The sequence below is a fragment of the Alosa alosa genome, chromosome 6 (assembly GCF_017589495.1).
Source record: "Alosa alosa isolate M-15738 ecotype Scorff River chromosome 6, AALO_Geno_1.1, whole genome shotgun sequence".
Lineage (NCBI taxonomy): Eukaryota > Metazoa > Chordata > Actinopteri > Clupeiformes > Clupeidae > Alosa > Alosa alosa.
The window spans coordinates 13,882,621-13,901,620 of NC_063194.1; the positions used below are offsets into that span (position 1 = coordinate 13,882,621).

The window sequence follows — 19,000 nt, forward strand, 5'->3', positions numbered from 1 at the left end:
TCCACCTCTTTCTGCATTCACAGAAAAACAAACTCTGGGGAAAATGAAACTACAGGGAGCTGCTCTCTGCGGCTAGACAAGATCTACCTCTGGCCCAAACGTGGCCCTGACCTGATGCTCTCCATATCGAGCCCTCTTTTAGAGGGGGTCACATAAAGGAGTCTCCCATAAAATACTCCATAAAGAATCTTCATAGGGTGGACTGACACCACATGTAAAGTGGTCAATCACATCATATTGTGATTTTAATGAAACTATCATGCTCAACAATAAAGTTTACCTCTCTGAATTAGAGTCCTCTGAAGGAAAGAGACTTCCACAGGTGCATGCCCTACCTGGCCCACCCTAAATGAGAGTGATGGCAGTACCTTCATCATGAGCACTACAGTGTTGAGCGCGATCATGGCCATGATGGTATACTCAAACGGCGGCGACACCACAAACTCCCACATGCGATACTGGAACGTCTGCTTGTTCTGTGGCATGTGTCGCGTCAGAGGCCGGGCGTTGATGGCAAAGTCTATACAAGCTCTCTGAAAGAATGAACAGCACCATTTATTTGGGCTTAGTTTTCAGCTAGTGCGTCACACATACAGTATACAGCACAGACAGACTGAAAGACATAGATAGACAGGTACAGTACATAGATAGGTAGGTATCAGGCAGGGATTGGCTGGCTTGGCTGCCATGTAAGGTGCCAACCTGCACATCAGGAGCAGTCGTGGATTCAATGTCCTGTTCAAGAACCAGGATCTAACCAGAAACCTCAGGTAATGCTTTACATCAAATTCGGTTCCTGTTCCTGACTTCCTGACCTATAGTTTAATATAAATACAGTCTATACTATCAGCTCACCTCATTCTTTTCTAGACTGTAGTCCTCCATCATCTTGTCTCCTTGCTCCTGGAAGGTGATGATGATGAGAGCCACGAAGATGTTGACGAAGAAGAAGGGGAAGACCACGAAGTACACCACGTAAAAGATGGACATTTCCATCCGATACCCCGGGCTCGGGCCCTGATTCTCATAAGTCGCATCGACTGAATGTTTCAGCACCCTGGTGAAGGGGAGAGACACAGACATGACCCAGACAGCCTGAAGCTCTGCATCCATACACTATGTATGATCTGGCTTGATGTGTGAGTGTTTGAGTGTTTGTGTGTGTGTGTGTGTGTGTGTGTGTGTGTGTGTGTGTGTGTGTGTGTGTGTGTGTGTGTGCATAAATGTATGAATGTATGTGTGTGTGTGTGTGTGTGTGTGTGTGTGTGTGTGTGTGTGTGTGTGTGTGTGTGCATAAGTGTGTGTGTGTGTGTGTGTGCACGCAAATGCACGTGTGTATAAAGTGCAGACTTACTGCGGCCACCCCTCTCCAGTGGATACGGTGAAGAGGGTGAGCAGGGCCCAGAGCACATTGTCGTAGTGGAAATCGTATTTCTTCCACTCCCTCTTCTGCGCCTTCACTTCGTTGTCACGTTCATACACTAAATACTCGCCCCTACAAAGAGCCACATGAACCCTCAGTACAGCTCTCAGAACATGACAGAGACATTTTGTGTCTTTTCTGTGTGTCTGTGTGTGTTGTCATTGCTGACCTGCAGTCGCGCTCAAACTCCTTGGACTCATCTGTGCAGTAAAAGAACTTTCCCTTGAAGAGTTGCACGGCAACAACAGCGAAGATGAACATGAAGAGCATGTAGACGATGAGGATGTTGAGCACATTCTTGAGGGAGTTGACCACACAATCAAATACAGCCTAGAAGATACAGGAGAAACAGAGTCAAGTACGGTACAGCACAGTCAAGGCACCAGAGAGTACAGTTAAAGTACTCAAACGGGCCATGAAATCCCTCTGTTTCCACTGATAAAACAAACAAGACATTGACAAAAAAAAAGTGACCTTGACATTGACACTAAACATGTGACCTTGACCCTAAAACAAATTAGAACAGCTGAATGTGGAGCTGAGGCAAAAGCTCCATGTACAGCCTCACTTTAGTCTGTAGAGAGTGCAAGCTGAGAGGACACATGAGCTCAGAGAGGTGGGGTTATGGGTCAGAGGTCACGGTGGCGGGGCTTACTTTGAGTTTGGGCAGCCTCTTGATGGTCTTGAGCGGCCGCAATACTCTCAGCACACGCAGAGACTTGATGGTGCTGAGATCTTTCCCCTTGCTATTTCCACTGCAGTGTATGCGCACACACACACACACATACACACACACACACACACACACACAAGACAGGACCCCACACATATACAAGAAAGCATAGTCAGAGAAAAATAAGGATATATAACCAGTTTCCTAAAAAGCCACTCTTAAAATAGCTCAGGCAAAAATGGCCATGCTGTTAGTATGCACACATGTGCACACACACACACACACACACACACACACACACACACACACACACACACACACACACACACACACACACACACCTTCCAACTAAGCTCTGTAGCTTATGACCACACACAACACACACACACACACACACACACACACACACACACATACACACACACACACACACATATACAATGTCCCAGTTCCGACGGCATGGATGCGCCGCTGCTGAACATGAGGGCGTGTGGCATCAGCAGCAGCAGTGTGAGCCTTGCGGCGACTGCTATTGCTCCCCAGTCACCCCCTTCAGCTCTGCATACCAGTCCAGGAACTGCCCGGCAGGCTCATGCTGTGTGAAACCTAGCTCTGCTCAAGCGCTAAAAACACCCCCCCCCCACACCCCATGCTGGCCGTCACTCATGTGGCCTTCAGGTTATTACCATAGAAACTCCACCCTAACTAAAACAAACAAACAAATAAACAAAACAATCAATCACTGAAACACACTCAGTACCTGGCAGTACAGTCATAGCTGGTTTCAGCACATTGGCATACCAACAGCATGAGGTGTGAATTCATTGGAGGATATTCACAGGCATCCCAAGACCAGGAAATGCCCAGCCAAACCTCTTTCTTTTTTTGTGTTTGTTGTCACAGGGTGGTGGGGGAGGTAGTGGGTGGTATTCCGGTCATGTTTGTGTGTGGATGTGTGTGGCGCAATATGACACATTCGTTCTGGCCTACTGTAGCCAAAACACTCACGCTATCCTCTGCAGCACACCTCACCAGAATACTACTAGCAGTTACTAGTATTAACATTACATCAATGCTCGGTTCATTACATCATTCTCCCCGGTTCAGGATCCAGTTTTATCTTTTAGTTTTTTGTAAGATTCTTGTTTTCTTTCTTTCTTTCTTTCTTTCTCGATTGGAGACTGAAAAATGAGCGTGAGGCTGTGCTTGGGGATGACTCAGATCGGGGTCCGTGGGGGATTGTGGCCTGCATGTCCAGCTGCCTGTCTTCTGCGCAGCTGCCTGGCCAGATGTGCTCCTGGTGCCTGACTGCACCTGCGTCTGCACAGTTGCCGTGACAGCGCTATCCCAATCCCGCCACTGCACTACCACTCACAAAAAATGTACTGTCACATTCCGAAGTATTTACCCCACTTCCATTCTTTCCACTTTTACACCACTGATAGGTGGCTAATGTTACGCTAACGCAGAGCTAACCCTACAGTGGCACTTCTACTTAGCACATCAGCTTTACCACCATGATGGTTCTACAATAGCATCAGTACCATGGTCTTCTCATTAAGTTCAAGTATAACATCATGGTACTGTATATGATTCCTACTACTGTACTGTATATGATTCCTACTGTTTTTTTTAGAATTGTGTTATTTAGTATAATTTGTATTTTAGTATATTTAGTATTTAGTATATTTATCTTCTACTGTCCTTATTGCTTAGTTGTGTTTTTTATATTATATACTTTTAATTACTTTCTGCTGTTAGTGAATGTGTGTGTGTGTTGTCTGTATGCTACTGTGACCTTGAATTTCCCCTGGGGATCAATAAAGTATCTATCTATCTATCTATCTATCTATCTATCTATCTATCTATCTATCTATCTATCTATCTATCTACGATTTCTACCATAATATTACTCTACACCAGGGCTTTAAGAGCATTCTTACAAAAGAAGGGCCCCTTACAGACAGTGTTTACCTCCCAGTCACAAGACTGGCATTGTCCTGACACAGCTTGGTACAGGTTTACCCTTGGCTTGGGTGCCGCTGTGTTGGATGTTGCTTTCTCAGCAGATATGGTTACCCAGAGTCAGGACCCACACAGGCATCCCTCATAGGACTAATGCACTGCTGATAGGGTGGCTAAAGAACCAGGGCTATTGATTGAGTAAACTACCCTGCTCATGTTGGGGGTCGGGGATCATGGTGGCAGGTGTATGTTTGGTGAACGTAGGGGGGGTGGGGGGGGGGGGTATTTGAGTGAGTTCTGTTTAGTCCAGCTCCACAGAAAATGTGACAGACATTGACTAGAGCAGAGATAGTAAGACAAGAGAGTGAGAGACAAACAGATAGACAGACAGGCTGACAGACAGAGAAAGAGGATGAGGAAGAGAAGTAGAGAAAGGGAAGTTGAAAGAAAGACAGAGAAAGAGAGAAAAAGAGAGAAAGAGAGAGAGAGAGAGAGAGAAAGAGAGAAAGAGAGAGCAATGTGGGCGATAAACAGACACTCAGATTCAAAAAAGAAAGAGAGGAAAGCCGTATGACTGGCAGGATGAGCATCGAAAGTGAGTAGCAGAGAAGGAGAGAGGGAAAGAAAGAAAGAGAAAGAGAGAGAGAGAGAAGGAACACTTTACCCTTCGCCGCTGCTGCAGAGGCCAATCGAAGAGATGAGAGAAGGGCAGTGTGAGCGAGACAGAGACAGAAAGAAAGAAAGAAAGGAAGGAAGAGTGAAAGACAAAGCAGACAGACACACATACACACAAAGAAAAGAAAAAAACACACACTCACACAGACAAACACGCACAAGACATTCAAAGACAGACAGACAGAGAAAAAAAAGAAGGAGAAAGGGAGAGAGGAAGATTTGGAAGAGGAAGAGGAAGAACATTAATATGAGACAGACACAGAGAAGAGAGAGAGAGAGAAAAAGAGTACAATGCCATGTGTTTTCATAATAACCATAGAAATAATACCCAGTGTCTTCCAATGACAGATGCATTCTCTTGTAGTGTCATACAAATTCAAGTAATTGCACTCAGACAAATTACAACACACACACACACACACACACACACACACACACACACACACACACACACACACACACACAAACACACTCATCCAGTCAGAAATTCAGTGTTCACATCTTTACTGACACATCATTTAAGTTGTTATGCAAGCTTACCCGCGACCTCAGTCAACTGATATCGGAATCAGTTGAGGGGAAAACACAAATGCACACATTGCCAAGAATGCTTATGTGTGGCTTGTGTATTGAGAAGAAGTCATGCATTTATCATAAGCAGGGGCCTTTCTGCATGTTCAAACTCCACTGGCCTCTTCCTCTCACACACACACACACACACACACACACACACACACACACACACACACACACACACACACACACACAAACACACACACACACATACACACTTCAGCCTCATCAGCCATGGTAGACAGCACTATGCCCCCAAAGCCCATATGACCCCCCTCAGTCAGACAACAGCATTAGAGTGCTGAGTCATAGCACAGCTACCATATGATTAGCAGCCCTGGCAGTCCTGTCGCTTCACTACACCCATGCTGGCCTGGGCTTGACTGGGGACTTAAGGGCAGTGATGTCCAAAGGGGGCAGCACTCGTTGGATGTGTTTCATCTCTTTAGATGTCGCCAGCATATATTTTATACAGTATTCCCGAACGAATGTCCTGCGTTGTAAATCTATGAACATCTATGTGATTAATGTGATGACTACTACACTGTCATTACACAAAGGCAATGAATCGTTGAATCTCAGCATCCCCTTCTAACAAACGTATGTTTTTAATCCCCACTGTCTCCATTCAGCAGGCCAAAATCATTTCTATTCCATCTGAATGTGTATATACATAGGCACACCGGATGCTTAATTATTTTTTCCAAACCCTCCTCTGACTTTAAAATCAAAATCTGTGCTACGTCTGTGTCTGCTACACCAGCTGCTTGGTCAGGGGCCGAAAGTAAAGATATTCTCCCCTCAGAAGGGCACGGTGACTCCTGGCATGGCTCTCACCAGCCGGACAGTGGCCAGGCTCTGCCAGAGGAGGCCAAAATGCCTCTGTGCTTCAGATCGCCTCCAGACAGCAAATGGGCGCCTAATCAGATCCACCGTTTGTCTGAATAGCAGATGCACATCTACAATGGGAACCGTCTGTCTATTGGTTCGGAGCGCTTCGATCGTAATCAAATCACGCAGCGTTATCTCACCCTGTGTAACGGCAGTGCGGCCAGCTCTGGCTTGCAGTGGTTTTAATGCAGTCTGCCGAGCAGGCCATAACCCCCAACCCCCAGCCCTTCACCACAATCCCTTTGCTGCATAGGGTAGACTGACCGAATGTATATTATCAGCTGAGGCCATCTCTCTGTCCATCAGCCTTGTCTGTAGCCATGACGGTGCTCAGTCAGGCCAGTCCAGAAGAAAACAGTGCACATGGGGCACTACATGACGAATCTATTCATGACAATTTACAAGTAATAACCAGAGAACTCAAAGGGGCAAGGTTTTGGAAGTTGTTAGACTAGAATCAATAAATTAGAAAATCTATCTATCTATCTATCTAGGCTCAAGATGATTCCAAACAATACACTCAAAGACCTAATAGTATGTCACAAGTATGTCACAATCACAGCCATCATACACATTCATACTCATCCTCACAATAATACTGCAGCAGTTTGATAACATATGAAAAGGAACACTCATGGAGGACAGCTATTACCAAGCTCACAGGCAGGGGGCACTACAGCGAGCCTGCAGTGCCAGCCATCCAGAGCTCAGGGAGGCTCTGTATGGGCAAGGGAAGGCTGGGGGGAAGGAGGGGGACGAGGGGTAGAAAGGACTGTGAGGAGAAGGATGGGGACGAGGGGGTTGCAGGCAAGCCAGGCACCTCTGAATTTATCCTTTTAAGCCTACTGGCATTTCCTACTGGCAAAGTGTGCGAGGATTGGGGGATTAAAGGATGCAAAAGAAGGAAGTGAGGGCACAAGTAATAGGGCGCTGTCTCTCTACTCAGCGAGCATGCCCTTGAGGATGCAAGGTGAAGGTCATTACTTGTTTGCTACGGTGCAAACCCTATGAGCCATACCGTCGTACCATGATAACAGACAGTCCGTTATGAAAGAAAAGAAAAGGTAAGGTACTGTATGGATAGGCTCTCCTCGGGATTAACCGATTGTCAATGTAAGCCATTCGCATCCATGCAGATAATGCAGATGTCATGCGTGTGTGCGCACGTGTACAACTCCGGACCGCTCGTCCCTGCTCCCGTACGCAGATGCCGATCGAGACTCAGCTGTTTTGTCTCCCGGAGCAGTGAGCGTGCTCAGATAAACCACGCACGCCGTCCAGCTTTCATGCCGTTTGGCTTCAAAAGAGCTCCTGGGAGATTCTTGGCATACTACACGAGGGGAAAATAGATCATCACCCTTTTCTGGGATCCCCACTGGGTTTCCGGAGGGAAAATTGCAACAACAAAAAAACAGACACCTATTCCATCTCCTACCGAAAAGCCCAAGGGAATGCATTGCAACTGGAATGTTATTTTTTCCCCCAACACTGGCTGAGATACTGTAGGATTGCACACAAATGGAGATCACTAAACACGTTCATTTGAATCCATATTTAGACAGTTACTTAAAAAAAGGTTAATCGGAATCTACAGCATGCTGTCTCCAGAAAGCATGCAGCATGTACTATGGGCTTCAGGGTATAGGCCGCAAATATGTACACATGCACACACACACCACATCAGCTTTACCTGGGCCTGCTTCAGGTAATGCATCTTTTGAGTTAATGGCGGGCATTTTTTTTATCATTCCACCCATTAGCTGTTCCCATGTCCCTGACTTCTGTCTTCTGTGTTTACTACACACTAAGTCTGTAATCTGACATATGAAAAAAACTCCCATAAGCCTCTCTGACTCTGAGCCTTTTTTCACACCTCTTCTCTCTTGCATGCATTTCTCTCCTCATGCATTTTCCTCTACTCCACTCTGTTTCTCTACACCACCCTCCTTTCCTCACATTGTGTCTCATCTTCTTCTTCTTCTTCCTCTTCCTCACTTACTTCTCTGCCTTGCTCTTGCTCTGCACTTGGTGCTGTTTCTCATTTACACTGTCTTTCTTACACCTCCACCAATCAAGCCTGTCTCAGTAATTTCTAGTAAAAAGAAAAATGAAAATAATAATAACAAAAAAAAAAATCAGAAATCACATGTCCCTCCAGATCTCCTCACCTGTTAACCTAAAGCCTCTAAACCCACCCGTCCCTGTTCCTCCTCTCCTCTCTTCAGCTCACCCACAGCTCTCTTCCACCACTACCCCGCCGGCGGACCCCAACCTGCGCCCTAAGCTCAGTGCCCCCCGCATCCATCCCCGCATCTCAGGCAGGCTCCCCAAGCCGTGCAGAGGAAGGAGGCTGAAATACCTGCTGCTCCGTCTCCCTGCTCCATCGAAGGAAAGGAAGTGTGTGTGTGTGTGTGTGTGTGTGTGTGAGTGTGCATGCATGTGTGAGGGTGTGACTGTGTGTGTGTGGTGTTGCCTGCTGCTCCAGAACGGCCTGGGCACTAAAGGGTTACAGGTGCCTGGGGTCGTCACCCCCACGGAAATGAGCCGGACAGGGGCAAAGAGGAGGAGGAGGAGGAGGAGGAGGAGGAGGAAGAGGTGGCTAAGAGGGATAGAATAGGCTTATAGAAAGAGAAGGGACTGGGAGAGGGGTGTTGAAGGGGAAAATAAAAGGAGTGATATTAAAAGGGGGCATTTGAGTGTCAGGACTAGCTAAAATTCTAAGAATAGAGAAGGGGGAATTCGGATTCTCTTGACCCAAACCCAAAATAATGAGTGCACGTGTGTTTGTCATAGAGAGAAAGAGACAGAGAGAGAGAGAGAGGAGGAGAAGAAAGATAGAGCTGAATGGAGACAGAGAGCATGAAGAGTTACAGAGAAGGTGTGGAAGTGAGAACAGGAACAAGAAAGAGGGAAAGAGACAGAGAGGCTCTAGAGAGATGGTTGTCTGGGGTATCAGTAGAGCTGCGCTGAGGCGTTTAGCCAGTAGGGGTGGGAGGAAGGGGGGAGGGTAAGGGCTGGGAGGAGGAGGAGGAGGAGGAGGGAGGATGGGCAGGATGACACTTACGTGAAGCCGAAGGCCACCAGGGCACCACTAACCACTATAAAGTCCAGGATGTTCCAAAGGTCACGGAAATAGGAGCCCTGGTGCAGGATCAGACCCAAATCCACCATCTGAGAGGAGAAACACACAGAGACAGAGACGGAGGGGGTTGTCAACAAGATAATATCCAACATTAAGACATTATTAAATGAAATTGAATTGAGATATATACTGTATATTAGGAGAGGAAATCCAATGTAATAGCAGCAGCAGTACTCCTTAAGGCTTGTGCTTTCTTAATGCATACTTGCCATACATCCTGCCATCCTCCACGTCATGTGAATCTGTATGGTTTATACAGTGCAACCGGAAAGTTTTCAGACCCTTTCAAGTTTTCCACATTTTGTCATGTTTCAGACTCACCTAAAAATGGATTCAATTCATTTTCCCCCTGATCAATCTAAAGTACACACAATACTCCAACACTCCACAAAAAAAAAGGTGTTTGGAATGTTTTGGAAATGTATTCATTTAGGCACAGGTGGACTCCAAATGAAATATTTCAGTCTTTTTTTTTTTTTTTAATTTACAAAACACTCTAAACACCTGCTTTTATGTGGAGTGTTGGAGTACTGCGTGTAGATTGATGAAAAAAAAAACATGAATTGAATCCATTTTAAGATAAGTCTGAAACATAACAAAATGTGGAAAACTTGAAAGGGTCTGAAAACTTTCCGGTTGCACTGTATGTCTGCTTATTATGGTCAGTGCTTTGGCAGCACGGTTATACAGTCGCACCAGTACGGCTCGTTTAAATTAGAATTTGCAGAGAACTGAGCAAAACAGAAGAGGAGAAAGGTCACTTCAGCCTACATCAAACCTCTCCTGCCACAATGGGCTCATTACTGGACAATTTTGCTAAAAACAGAGCTGCGTTTCTCCACTGAGATGCCCCGTGCTTTATCCATCAGACACAAAGGCCAGAGCAGTGTGTGTGTGGGGGCGTAACCACTACCTTAATCAGCATCTCAAAGGTGAAGACTCCAGTGAAGACATAGTCAAAGTAGCGCAGCACCTGCAAACACACACAGAAACATCAGCAAACAGAAACCAGACACAGAGAGACTGGAGGTCAAAATGAATGAAAGAAAAAAGAAAGAAAGAAAGAAAGAAAGAAAGAAAGAAAGAAAAAGAAAGAAAGAAAGAAAGAAAGAAAGAAAGAAAGAAAAAGAAAGACAATGAAGTAAGGACAACGAAGTAAGAGAAATAGAGAGATAAAGAAAGAACAAAGAAAGGGGTAGAAAGAAAGTAATTCAGAGTTGAACATGCCCTCAGCTATCCTCACAGATGGGGAGGAATGATTGGGGGGTCCGGGGAGACCATGCAGAGCCTGACACACACCACTGACAACAGAAGGAGGGATGGGGAGAGGAGGAAAGACAGATGGACAAGAGAGAAAAGAGGAGAGAGAGAAGTACGGGTGGATGGATGGGCAGGCTGATGGAAGTCTGGATGGATAGGGGGATGGAGGGATGAGCTCCAAACTGAAGAAGTATGTGATGCAGCAGAGGTGTTTAAAGGACAAGATGTAGCTAACTCTGCCTAGACACTGATGACTGACACTAAACAAGGAAATAAACATCAACAAACAAAACAACAACAAACTCAATGGACTGATCCAAGGTCGGGGATGTTTATATGAAGCAGAAGACTTGCTCACATTGTTCCGGGGGGAGTCGGGCCAGACTGGGTCTTCAGCAGCCAAGGCGATACTGCTCATTGCGATGACCAGCAGGATGGTCATTTCAAAATAATTCAGTGTAACAATGTAATGGCACAACCTCCGAAACCTAAGCCAGACACACAATTGGACAATTGTTACAATTGATCCTTGTGATTCTTACAGTAATAACACTATATTGACACTATCAAAATAGAGCTACATTAAGGTAAAAGCATAATTTAGGATTGTACATCCTCTATCTAAAGGTTAAAGGAAGGAAGTCATTTTCAGTAATTCTGTGGAAAGGGCAAAGGTTTTGTGTTGGGTTTACTCACGGGTTGGTGGTGGACAGTACAAACATGGAGCTGTATGGGGGCATAGGCCTGGGGCCACCACTGTCTTTTGGGTCATCATCGTCATCATCATTCTTATCCTCCTTTTTGGGCAGGGGCTCAGTGTTTGCATTTTTATTGACTAAGTTAAATGAGAAAGAAAGATAAAAAATTAAATTGACAAAGGCTCACTAAAAAATAATTGCAGCATGTTCATCAGTAAGTTTTTCACATGTTAAGCACTGAGACAGAAAACAATTCTGCCAAATAGCTATCTTTCCATATTCTTAAATATATATTAAACTATTATTTATAAACCCTTATCGAAATATCTCTATATATCTCTCTCTCTATATATAATGTGTTAAACACTATTTTAACACATTATAACACCATCTGAACATTACTGCTATCATATCAAGCAAATTATGCAAACTAATGAAATAATAATAATAATAATAAAAAAAAAAAAATAATAATAATAACAATAATAATAATAACTTATCTAAATCCAATATGGCAACACCCAATCTTACTTTGCAGGATGGCGTTGTGCGAGGGGAACATGGGTGGCATGTCGACACTGGTGTGGTCTGCCCGCGGGTAGCCCATGCAGGTCAGGTAGGCCATGCTGGTGGCTCGGCTGGGCATGAGGCTGCCCTCCGGACCAGGGGGCGGCTGGTAGAGGCTGTGGGTGCTGTTGGCCAGGTTATAGATGCTGGCGTGGGGGGTGGTGTTGGCGGTGACGGTGCCACCACGGTTGCGGGCAGAGGCAGAGGGCGGCTGGGTGACCAGCTTGCTGTTCATCACGTTGTCCATGTCCTCGCTGTACACGCTGGCCTGCCGGGACAGGGTCTTCTGGATGGGCCGCGTGGTGGACAGAGTGGGCCCACTGCCCTCCCTACAGGTGGACGCAGAAAGAAGGGAGAGGCAGAGAGAGAGGCAGAGAGAAGTTGAATGAAAGCTGAATGAAAAAAAAACATCTTTCTTTTCTTCTGCTCTTGCCTTGCATCCATCTATTCACTGCAGTTAATGATGTTCTGAATAAGAGTCAAGACTAATAAATTGATCGTAATAAATACGGTAACTAACATGATACAAGAGGAAAAACATTGATCTCTAAGTTGGACAACTGAATCTACATCGCCCTTTCCTATCTCCGCCTTCCCATCATGCCCCCTGCTCCAGGATGGACCCCTTTTTACTCACTTCCTGGCTCTGTGCTGGCGGACCCTTTCTCCCCTCTCTCGCTTGCACTCCCCCTCACTGCCTGAGGCGGCGCTATGGCGATGCCTCCTGGGCTTGCGCTCCCCGCCTTCCACACTGCCCCCTGCTTCCGAGTTCTTGTTCCTGTGTCGGCGTCCACCTCCTCCTCCTCCTCCTCCTTCTCCTCCTCCTCCTCCTCCCTCCTCATCCCCGGGTGGGTGGCCCCCGGGCCCGGGCTTCGTGGCTGCTTTCGGTGCCCTTCGCCTCGATCCGCGCTGGGTGCACTGGCCCCGGTGCTCGCGGTGCTGGTGGCTGCGTCTATGCGGCTTCTCCTCGGCCACCCCCTCGAGGTGGGTCGTGCTCCCGCACGGGCGGTGGTGGTGGTGCTGGTGCTCATGGGTGGAGTGGTGATTTTGGCCCTGGTGGTGCTCGCTCTCCCCTGACTTGCGGTTCCGCCGCGAGGAGGACTCTGTGGGATCGGCTCCTTCATCTCCTCCTCCTACTCCTCCTCCACCACCTCCCTCTCCTCCTTCCCCACCTCCCGTGCTCCCCGCCCGCTCGTGGAGGCGCGTCTGCTTGCGGAAGATCTCCTCGGCGCACTGCTGGCTGAGCCGGGCCTCCTGGTCAGCCTCACGCTCCCCAGCGCAAGTCTTGTTGGTGTTGTTGTTGCGGTTTTCCTGGGGGTCAACCACCAGCGGTCTGTCCAGATGGGTCTTCATGCCATCCGGCCGGATATGGCGGGAGTAGGACACCTGAGTCATGGAGAAACAAGTGAATTGAGAGAGATATGGGACTAAATCAACTAAACAGCTGACGCTAAACGCTTTCCTGATTCCTCATTACATTACATGTAACAACATCTTCTGACATCACTACAAATGAGATTTCACATACACTTGTACCTCAACCTATAAAGGAATACTCCCACAATGTCACTGGTTTAGTGCATGATGCATGTAATTAGGTGTGCTTCTGACCATGAGATAGAAAGCAGAGCTGACCTTACTTTTGGAATTCGATGGCAAGTTACAGGTAAGTCAGTAAGTCGCAGGACTCTCTCTCTCTCTGTGTCTCTCTCTCTCTCTCTCTCTCTCTCTCTCTCTCTCTCTCTCTCTCTCTCCTTGTCTTTTACCTTCCAGCGGTCCTCTGGCTCCAGCTCATTGTAAAGGGCCTCTCTGCTGTTGACCAGGGTCTGTCTGCGCAGCTCATTGGTCCGCTGCTCCCACACCGACTTTGAGTTTGACTTTGAGTGGTTCTCCTTACTGTAGGCAGAGAAAGAGAGAGAGAGAGAGAGGAAGGGGTTGGAAGGGAAAGAAAGAGGGAGAGGGAGAGTGTCACAGAGTGCAACAGGGAAGACAGAGAGGAAGAGAGGAGGATAGCAGAATTCGGGAGAGGGTTTGGTAAGGTGGTAGAAAAGGGACGTTGAGCGTGAAAGAGAAAGACAGAGAAAAAGAGAGACAGAGTGAAGAGAGGTGTGAAGTGTGAAGGTGCATCAGACTCCGAGAAGTCTCCTACTTACACACTCCCACACACACACACACACACACACACACACACACACACACACACACACACACACACACACACACACACACACACACACACACACACACACAGACATACACACACACACACACACACACACACACACACACACACACACACACACACATACACACACACACACACACACAGACACACACACACACACACACACACACACACACACACAAACACACACACACACATACAACATCGGGCTGAGGGTGGGGTGGGGGGAATATGGGACCAGAGGGATGGGCTGTGGGCACCTCGGGTCAGAGCTCAGGAGGGGGGCGGGAGGGTCAAGAGTCGCCCTACACAACCAACAGCAGAGACAAGAGCTACTGGTGGGCCAGCGGCCGACTACTGCTTGACAAAGCGTAGGCCACGGGCGCCAGCCAGCCAGCCAGCCAGCCAGCTGTTTGGAGAAAGCTCACAGAGCACAGAGATGACTGAGGAGAACGAGGATGGTGACGCATGATGAGAACATGAGCTTACTTGACAGTCAAGGACAGTACAGAAGCCACAAAACCCACAAGGACGGCTATAACCAGAGAAAGAGTGGGACAGAGAGAGCGATGGAAGAAGAGAAAGAGAATAGAATGAGTAGAGTGAGATAGAAAGAGAGAGAGAGAGAGAGAGAGAGAGAGAGACAGAGAGAGAGAGAGAGAGAGAGAGAGAGAGAGAAAGAGAAACAGAGAGAGCAAAGGAAATCTAGACACACATAAACAAAGACATGCAGAGAGAGATTAAGGCAAGAGAGGGAAAGAGAGTGAGAGAGAGATAGTGTGTGAGAGAGAGAAAGACAGAGAGAGAGAGAGATAGACAGAGATGCTTCTCCTTCCCAGCATCCCCTCTCACAAACAGAGTGGGTGGAGCGCTACTGAAAAGGACAGCCGGCAACAGAACAGAGGCAGCGACTACTTCAGAGAGGCAAACCAAAGGGAATCGAAACCAACCCATAATGAGGCCATCAAAGACAAGACAGACACAACCAAACAAAAGGTGAAGGTAGGGTGAGAGGAGGGATGGCTGGAAACAGAAACAGCTTTTTTTTTTTCTTTTTTTATTTTTAAAAAGAACAGAAGAGGATGAGTATAAATGAATAAATACCAGTCCAGAAAGTGTTCAGAAGCGTTGAGACTTCTGTGCTTACTGTAACCTGAGGAAGGGAAACAAGGGGTGAGCAAAAATGGCAAGACAAACACTCTCTGTCTCTCTTCTCTCTCTCTCTCTCTCTCTCTTCCCTCTGTTTTCTGTTTTTTTCTCCATAACATTCATTTCTATATTTCACAGCCTCTTTTACTTTTGTTTGATTTCTTTTATCAATCTTTGTTTTTTCTACCTCCATCACTCTAGCTTTCAGTAGCCTCAAACAGAAAAAGAAACAAAATCTTAATTCAAAAATGTTTCACACCCCTTTAAAGTGAAAAAATAACTGTGGGTGAGTTCTGAAAGTTAAACACAGAATTAGTTTCAGGGTGAATGAGAATACAAAACACAAACATCAAACAAATATTAAAAAGTAAGATGTGAATAGATGTCCAGGTGTATGCATGTCCATTGGCTTTGAGTGTGTGTGTGTCTGTATGTGTGTATGTGTGTGTGTGTGTGTGTGTGTGTGTGTGTGTGTGTGTGTGTGTGTGTGTGTGTGTGTGTGTGTGTGTATATGGGTTATGGGTGATACTACACATGTACACCTATATGTATGTGTGATACTATGTTTATTAATTTCTCAATGTAACATCCTAACAGCGGCGGCCTTTTGCTGAGGAAGAGATCAAAGGAAGACAGGAGTCCCTATGAAAAGGTGCAGGTGTCACAGATCAAAACACAAGCATGTGGTGTGTGTGTGTGTGTGTGTGTGTGTGTGTGTGTGTGTGTGTGTGTGTGTGTGTGTGTGCGTGTGTGTGTGTGTTGTATATGTGCATATACTGAGTAAAAGAACCCACTCAGTGACATGCGGGGGAAGATTAGAGAGAGAAAGCAAGAGTGGTGACAACAGATGAGAACAAACATATGAGTGTGTGTGTGTGTGTATGTGTGTGTGTGTGTGTGTGTGTGTGTGTGTGTGTGTGTGTGTCCGTGGGTGGGTGTTTGCTAATGCAAAAAGAGCTTTTATGTTATGACAAAATAACAAGTGAGAATGAGAGAGGGTGTGCATCTGACTATGAGAGAGAAAGAGAGGAGAGGCAAGAGGAGTGTGAAGGAGTGAGTGTCTGCAAAAGAAGGAGGGAGAGAGAATGTGTGTGATTGTGTATGTGTATGTGTGTATGTGTGTGTGTGTGTGTGTGTGTGTGTGTGTGTGTGTGTGTGTGTGTGTGTGCTTGAGAGAAACAGAGAGAACAAGAGGACGAGAGAGACTCACGCTGCTATGGAGAGATTGGCAGCGGATATGGGGCTCACTTCAGCCACCTCCTTGGCTTTCTGAAGGGCAGCTTTCTTACTGGCCTGCTTCTCTTCCTCTTGCTCATCCTGATGAAATAGACAAGGGAGTCAAAATGCATGTGTGTGTGTTTATCAGCCTGTGCGTGTGTGTGTGTGTGTGTGTGTATGTATTAGAGGCACAGATGTGTTTGTGTATTGTATAAATGTGCATGAAAGTGTACACACAGTACCTTGGTCAGCTCTTGTGCATTAGCCAGATTGTCCACAGCGATAGCCAAGAATACATTGAGCAAGGTATCTAGCATCCAGGAGTTAAGGAAGGAGCTCCCTCTATATGGAAGAGAGAACCTGGGGTGTTTGTATGCCTGTGTGTCTGCTACGCGGTGTAAGACAGAGATTTTGTTTTTCCCTTTGTATACCCCCACCATATATGTGTATGTGTGTGTATGTGTGTGTGTGTGTGTGTGTGTGTGTGTGTGTGTGTGTGTGTGTGTGTGTGTGACGCCACAGATGTGTGTGTGTGTGCAAAGACGCATGTGAGTGTGTGTGTGTGTGTGTGTGTGTGTGTGTGTGTGTGTGTGCGTGTATGCAGTAGGTGGTTGCATGTTTTGTATATACTGTATGTGGCTGGGTGAGTGAATTTGCATTTTCTGTTTTTGTGCTTGTTATTATTTAGCTGCATGTGCATTTTTATATGGAAATCAATTTGTGTTTATGTGTGCATGTGTATGTGTACATGTATGTGTGTGTGTGTGTGTGTGTGTGTGTGTGTGTGTGTGTGTGTGAGTGTATGTGTGTATGTGGCATGTCTGCCTGCGTGCAGTTAGGCCATTAGACCCTTTGCATGTGAGGATACAGTTGCCAAAGAGCGTGAGCACTATAAAGAACACAGAGAAGACCATCCCCTTCCTCACTCCACCCTGAGACTCGATGCCGTCATACATCACCATGTTCCAGTCCTCTCCCGTCAAGATCTGAAAGGAATGGCACACAGTTCAGCACTACTATGCATTGTGTGTGTGTGTGTGTGTGTGTGTGTGTGTGTGTGTGTGTGTGTGTGTGTGTGTGTGTGTGTGTGTGTGTGTGTGTGTGTGTGTTGCCATGCACCTGGAACACTGTCATTATTGCTGCAGGAAAGGTATCAAAGTTGGTAGGGGGAGTGCCGGCTTCAAAGTTAAACCTGGGAAAGCAGAAACAAGACAGCATGTCAAGGAGAGCTTTTATCATTTCTGGTGAATGTGCACGTCTGTGCTCTAAAGAACAATCTGCTCGCTCATTCATAGATGCCAAAACAACACATACCAAAGAAAATCACATGAATGAATCAAGCACTAAGCAGGACAAAGGAGGATTTTATTTTGCATTGTTTGACAACACCTTTTTCTCTTGCCAAAACACAGATAGTATAGAGAACGGGTGACTAGTTTCTCGATTTCTTTTATGTCTGCAATTAAAGTGAGTACTATCTGTTTCCGGTAAAGGTATGAGAGCCAGCAGGTAATGTTAGCTGTGCGTACTGTAACGCTATTTGTAGGGCTACATTACATTCTGTTGAAATTCCCTTTCTTTGATATTAAAATACTATAGTGTAGTACTATAGTGTAGTACTATACTATAGTGTTAATTGCAGGCATACAGATCAGCAGCACATATAGATTCACTACAGGAATCCCCAGTATTCATTCACATAATACCAAATTGTATAGTAGGCCAGTCTATCTGTACACTAGCCGCTGTGTCTGTAAATCCCACAATTCTTAGTGATTCGTAGCGATTCCGAGGCTCAATTATGAGGAGAACTGATGCTCACTGGCCCCCGAAGAGCTGCATGCCCAGAAGGGCAAAGACCACGATGAAGAGAAAGAGCAGGAAGAGCAAGCTGATGATGGACTTCATGGAGTTGAGTAGGGAGACCACCAGGTTCCTCAGGGAGGCCCAGTACCTGTGAGCAGAGAGAGAGTGAGAGACAGACAGACAGACAGATAGAGTGAGAGAGAGAGAGAGAGAGAGAGAGAGAGAGAGAGAGAGAGAGAGAGAGAGAGAGAGAAAGAGAGGAGAGAGAGAGAATATCGTCAATTCATGGCAATCACAACTTGACAGTGGGGTGATTGATCGAACATCACAGGGCATCCATAGCAGACTTCAGACAGAAAAATGACTTGAGCTTAATTGGGACAAATGAAATAGAGTAGGCACAGCCAGGGATGGACCGCACCCAACCTAACCACACCGAACCACACCAACCTGCACCACACCACAGCACACACACCAACCCGCACCACACCACACCACATCTCATCACACCACACCACATCACACCACACCACATCACACCACGTCATCGAATTGACGCACCACACCTAACCACACCTAACCACACCGCACCACACCTAACCACGCCACACCACACCTAACCACTCCGCACACCTAACCACACCGCACCACATCGCACCACACCGCACCACACCAACCCGCACCACACCACACCACACGGCACCACACCTAACCACACCACACCACACGGCACCATACCACATCACATCGCACCACACCTAACCACCCCCACCAT

General features: G+C 46.5%; 1 protein-coding gene across 1 annotated transcript in view; it reads right to left on the reverse strand.

The window, feature by feature from the left end:
* Positions 1–19,000, reverse strand: part of cacna1aa (calcium channel, voltage-dependent, P/Q type, alpha 1A subunit, a) — a 100,339-nt gene that overhangs the window by 36,438 nt on the left and 44,901 nt on the right. The window contains exons 14-32 of the mRNA XM_048244985.1: positions 18,242–18,373; positions 17,539–17,611; positions 17,288–17,405; positions 16,662–16,729; positions 16,412–16,518; positions 13,634–13,763; positions 12,759–13,253; positions 12,505–12,677; positions 11,832–12,196; positions 11,299–11,437; positions 10,961–11,090; positions 10,256–10,315; positions 9,265–9,371; positions 4,726–4,737; positions 2,079–2,178; positions 1,593–1,753; positions 1,355–1,495; positions 856–1,057; positions 369–533 (exon numbers count right to left, since the gene is read on the reverse strand). Coding sequence (XP_048100942.1) covers positions 369–533; positions 856–1,057; positions 1,355–1,495; positions 1,593–1,753; positions 2,079–2,178; positions 4,726–4,737; positions 9,265–9,371; positions 10,256–10,315; positions 10,961–11,090; positions 11,299–11,437; positions 11,832–12,196; positions 12,505–12,677; positions 12,759–13,253; positions 13,634–13,763; positions 16,412–16,518; positions 16,662–16,729; positions 17,288–17,405; positions 17,539–17,611; positions 18,242–18,373 — 2,878 coding nt within the window. The remainder of the gene's footprint in view (positions 1–368; positions 534–855; positions 1,058–1,354; positions 1,496–1,592; positions 1,754–2,078; positions 2,179–4,725; positions 4,738–9,264; positions 9,372–10,255; positions 10,316–10,960; positions 11,091–11,298; positions 11,438–11,831; positions 12,197–12,504; positions 12,678–12,758; positions 13,254–13,633; positions 13,764–16,411; positions 16,519–16,661; positions 16,730–17,287; positions 17,406–17,538; positions 17,612–18,241; positions 18,374–19,000) is intronic.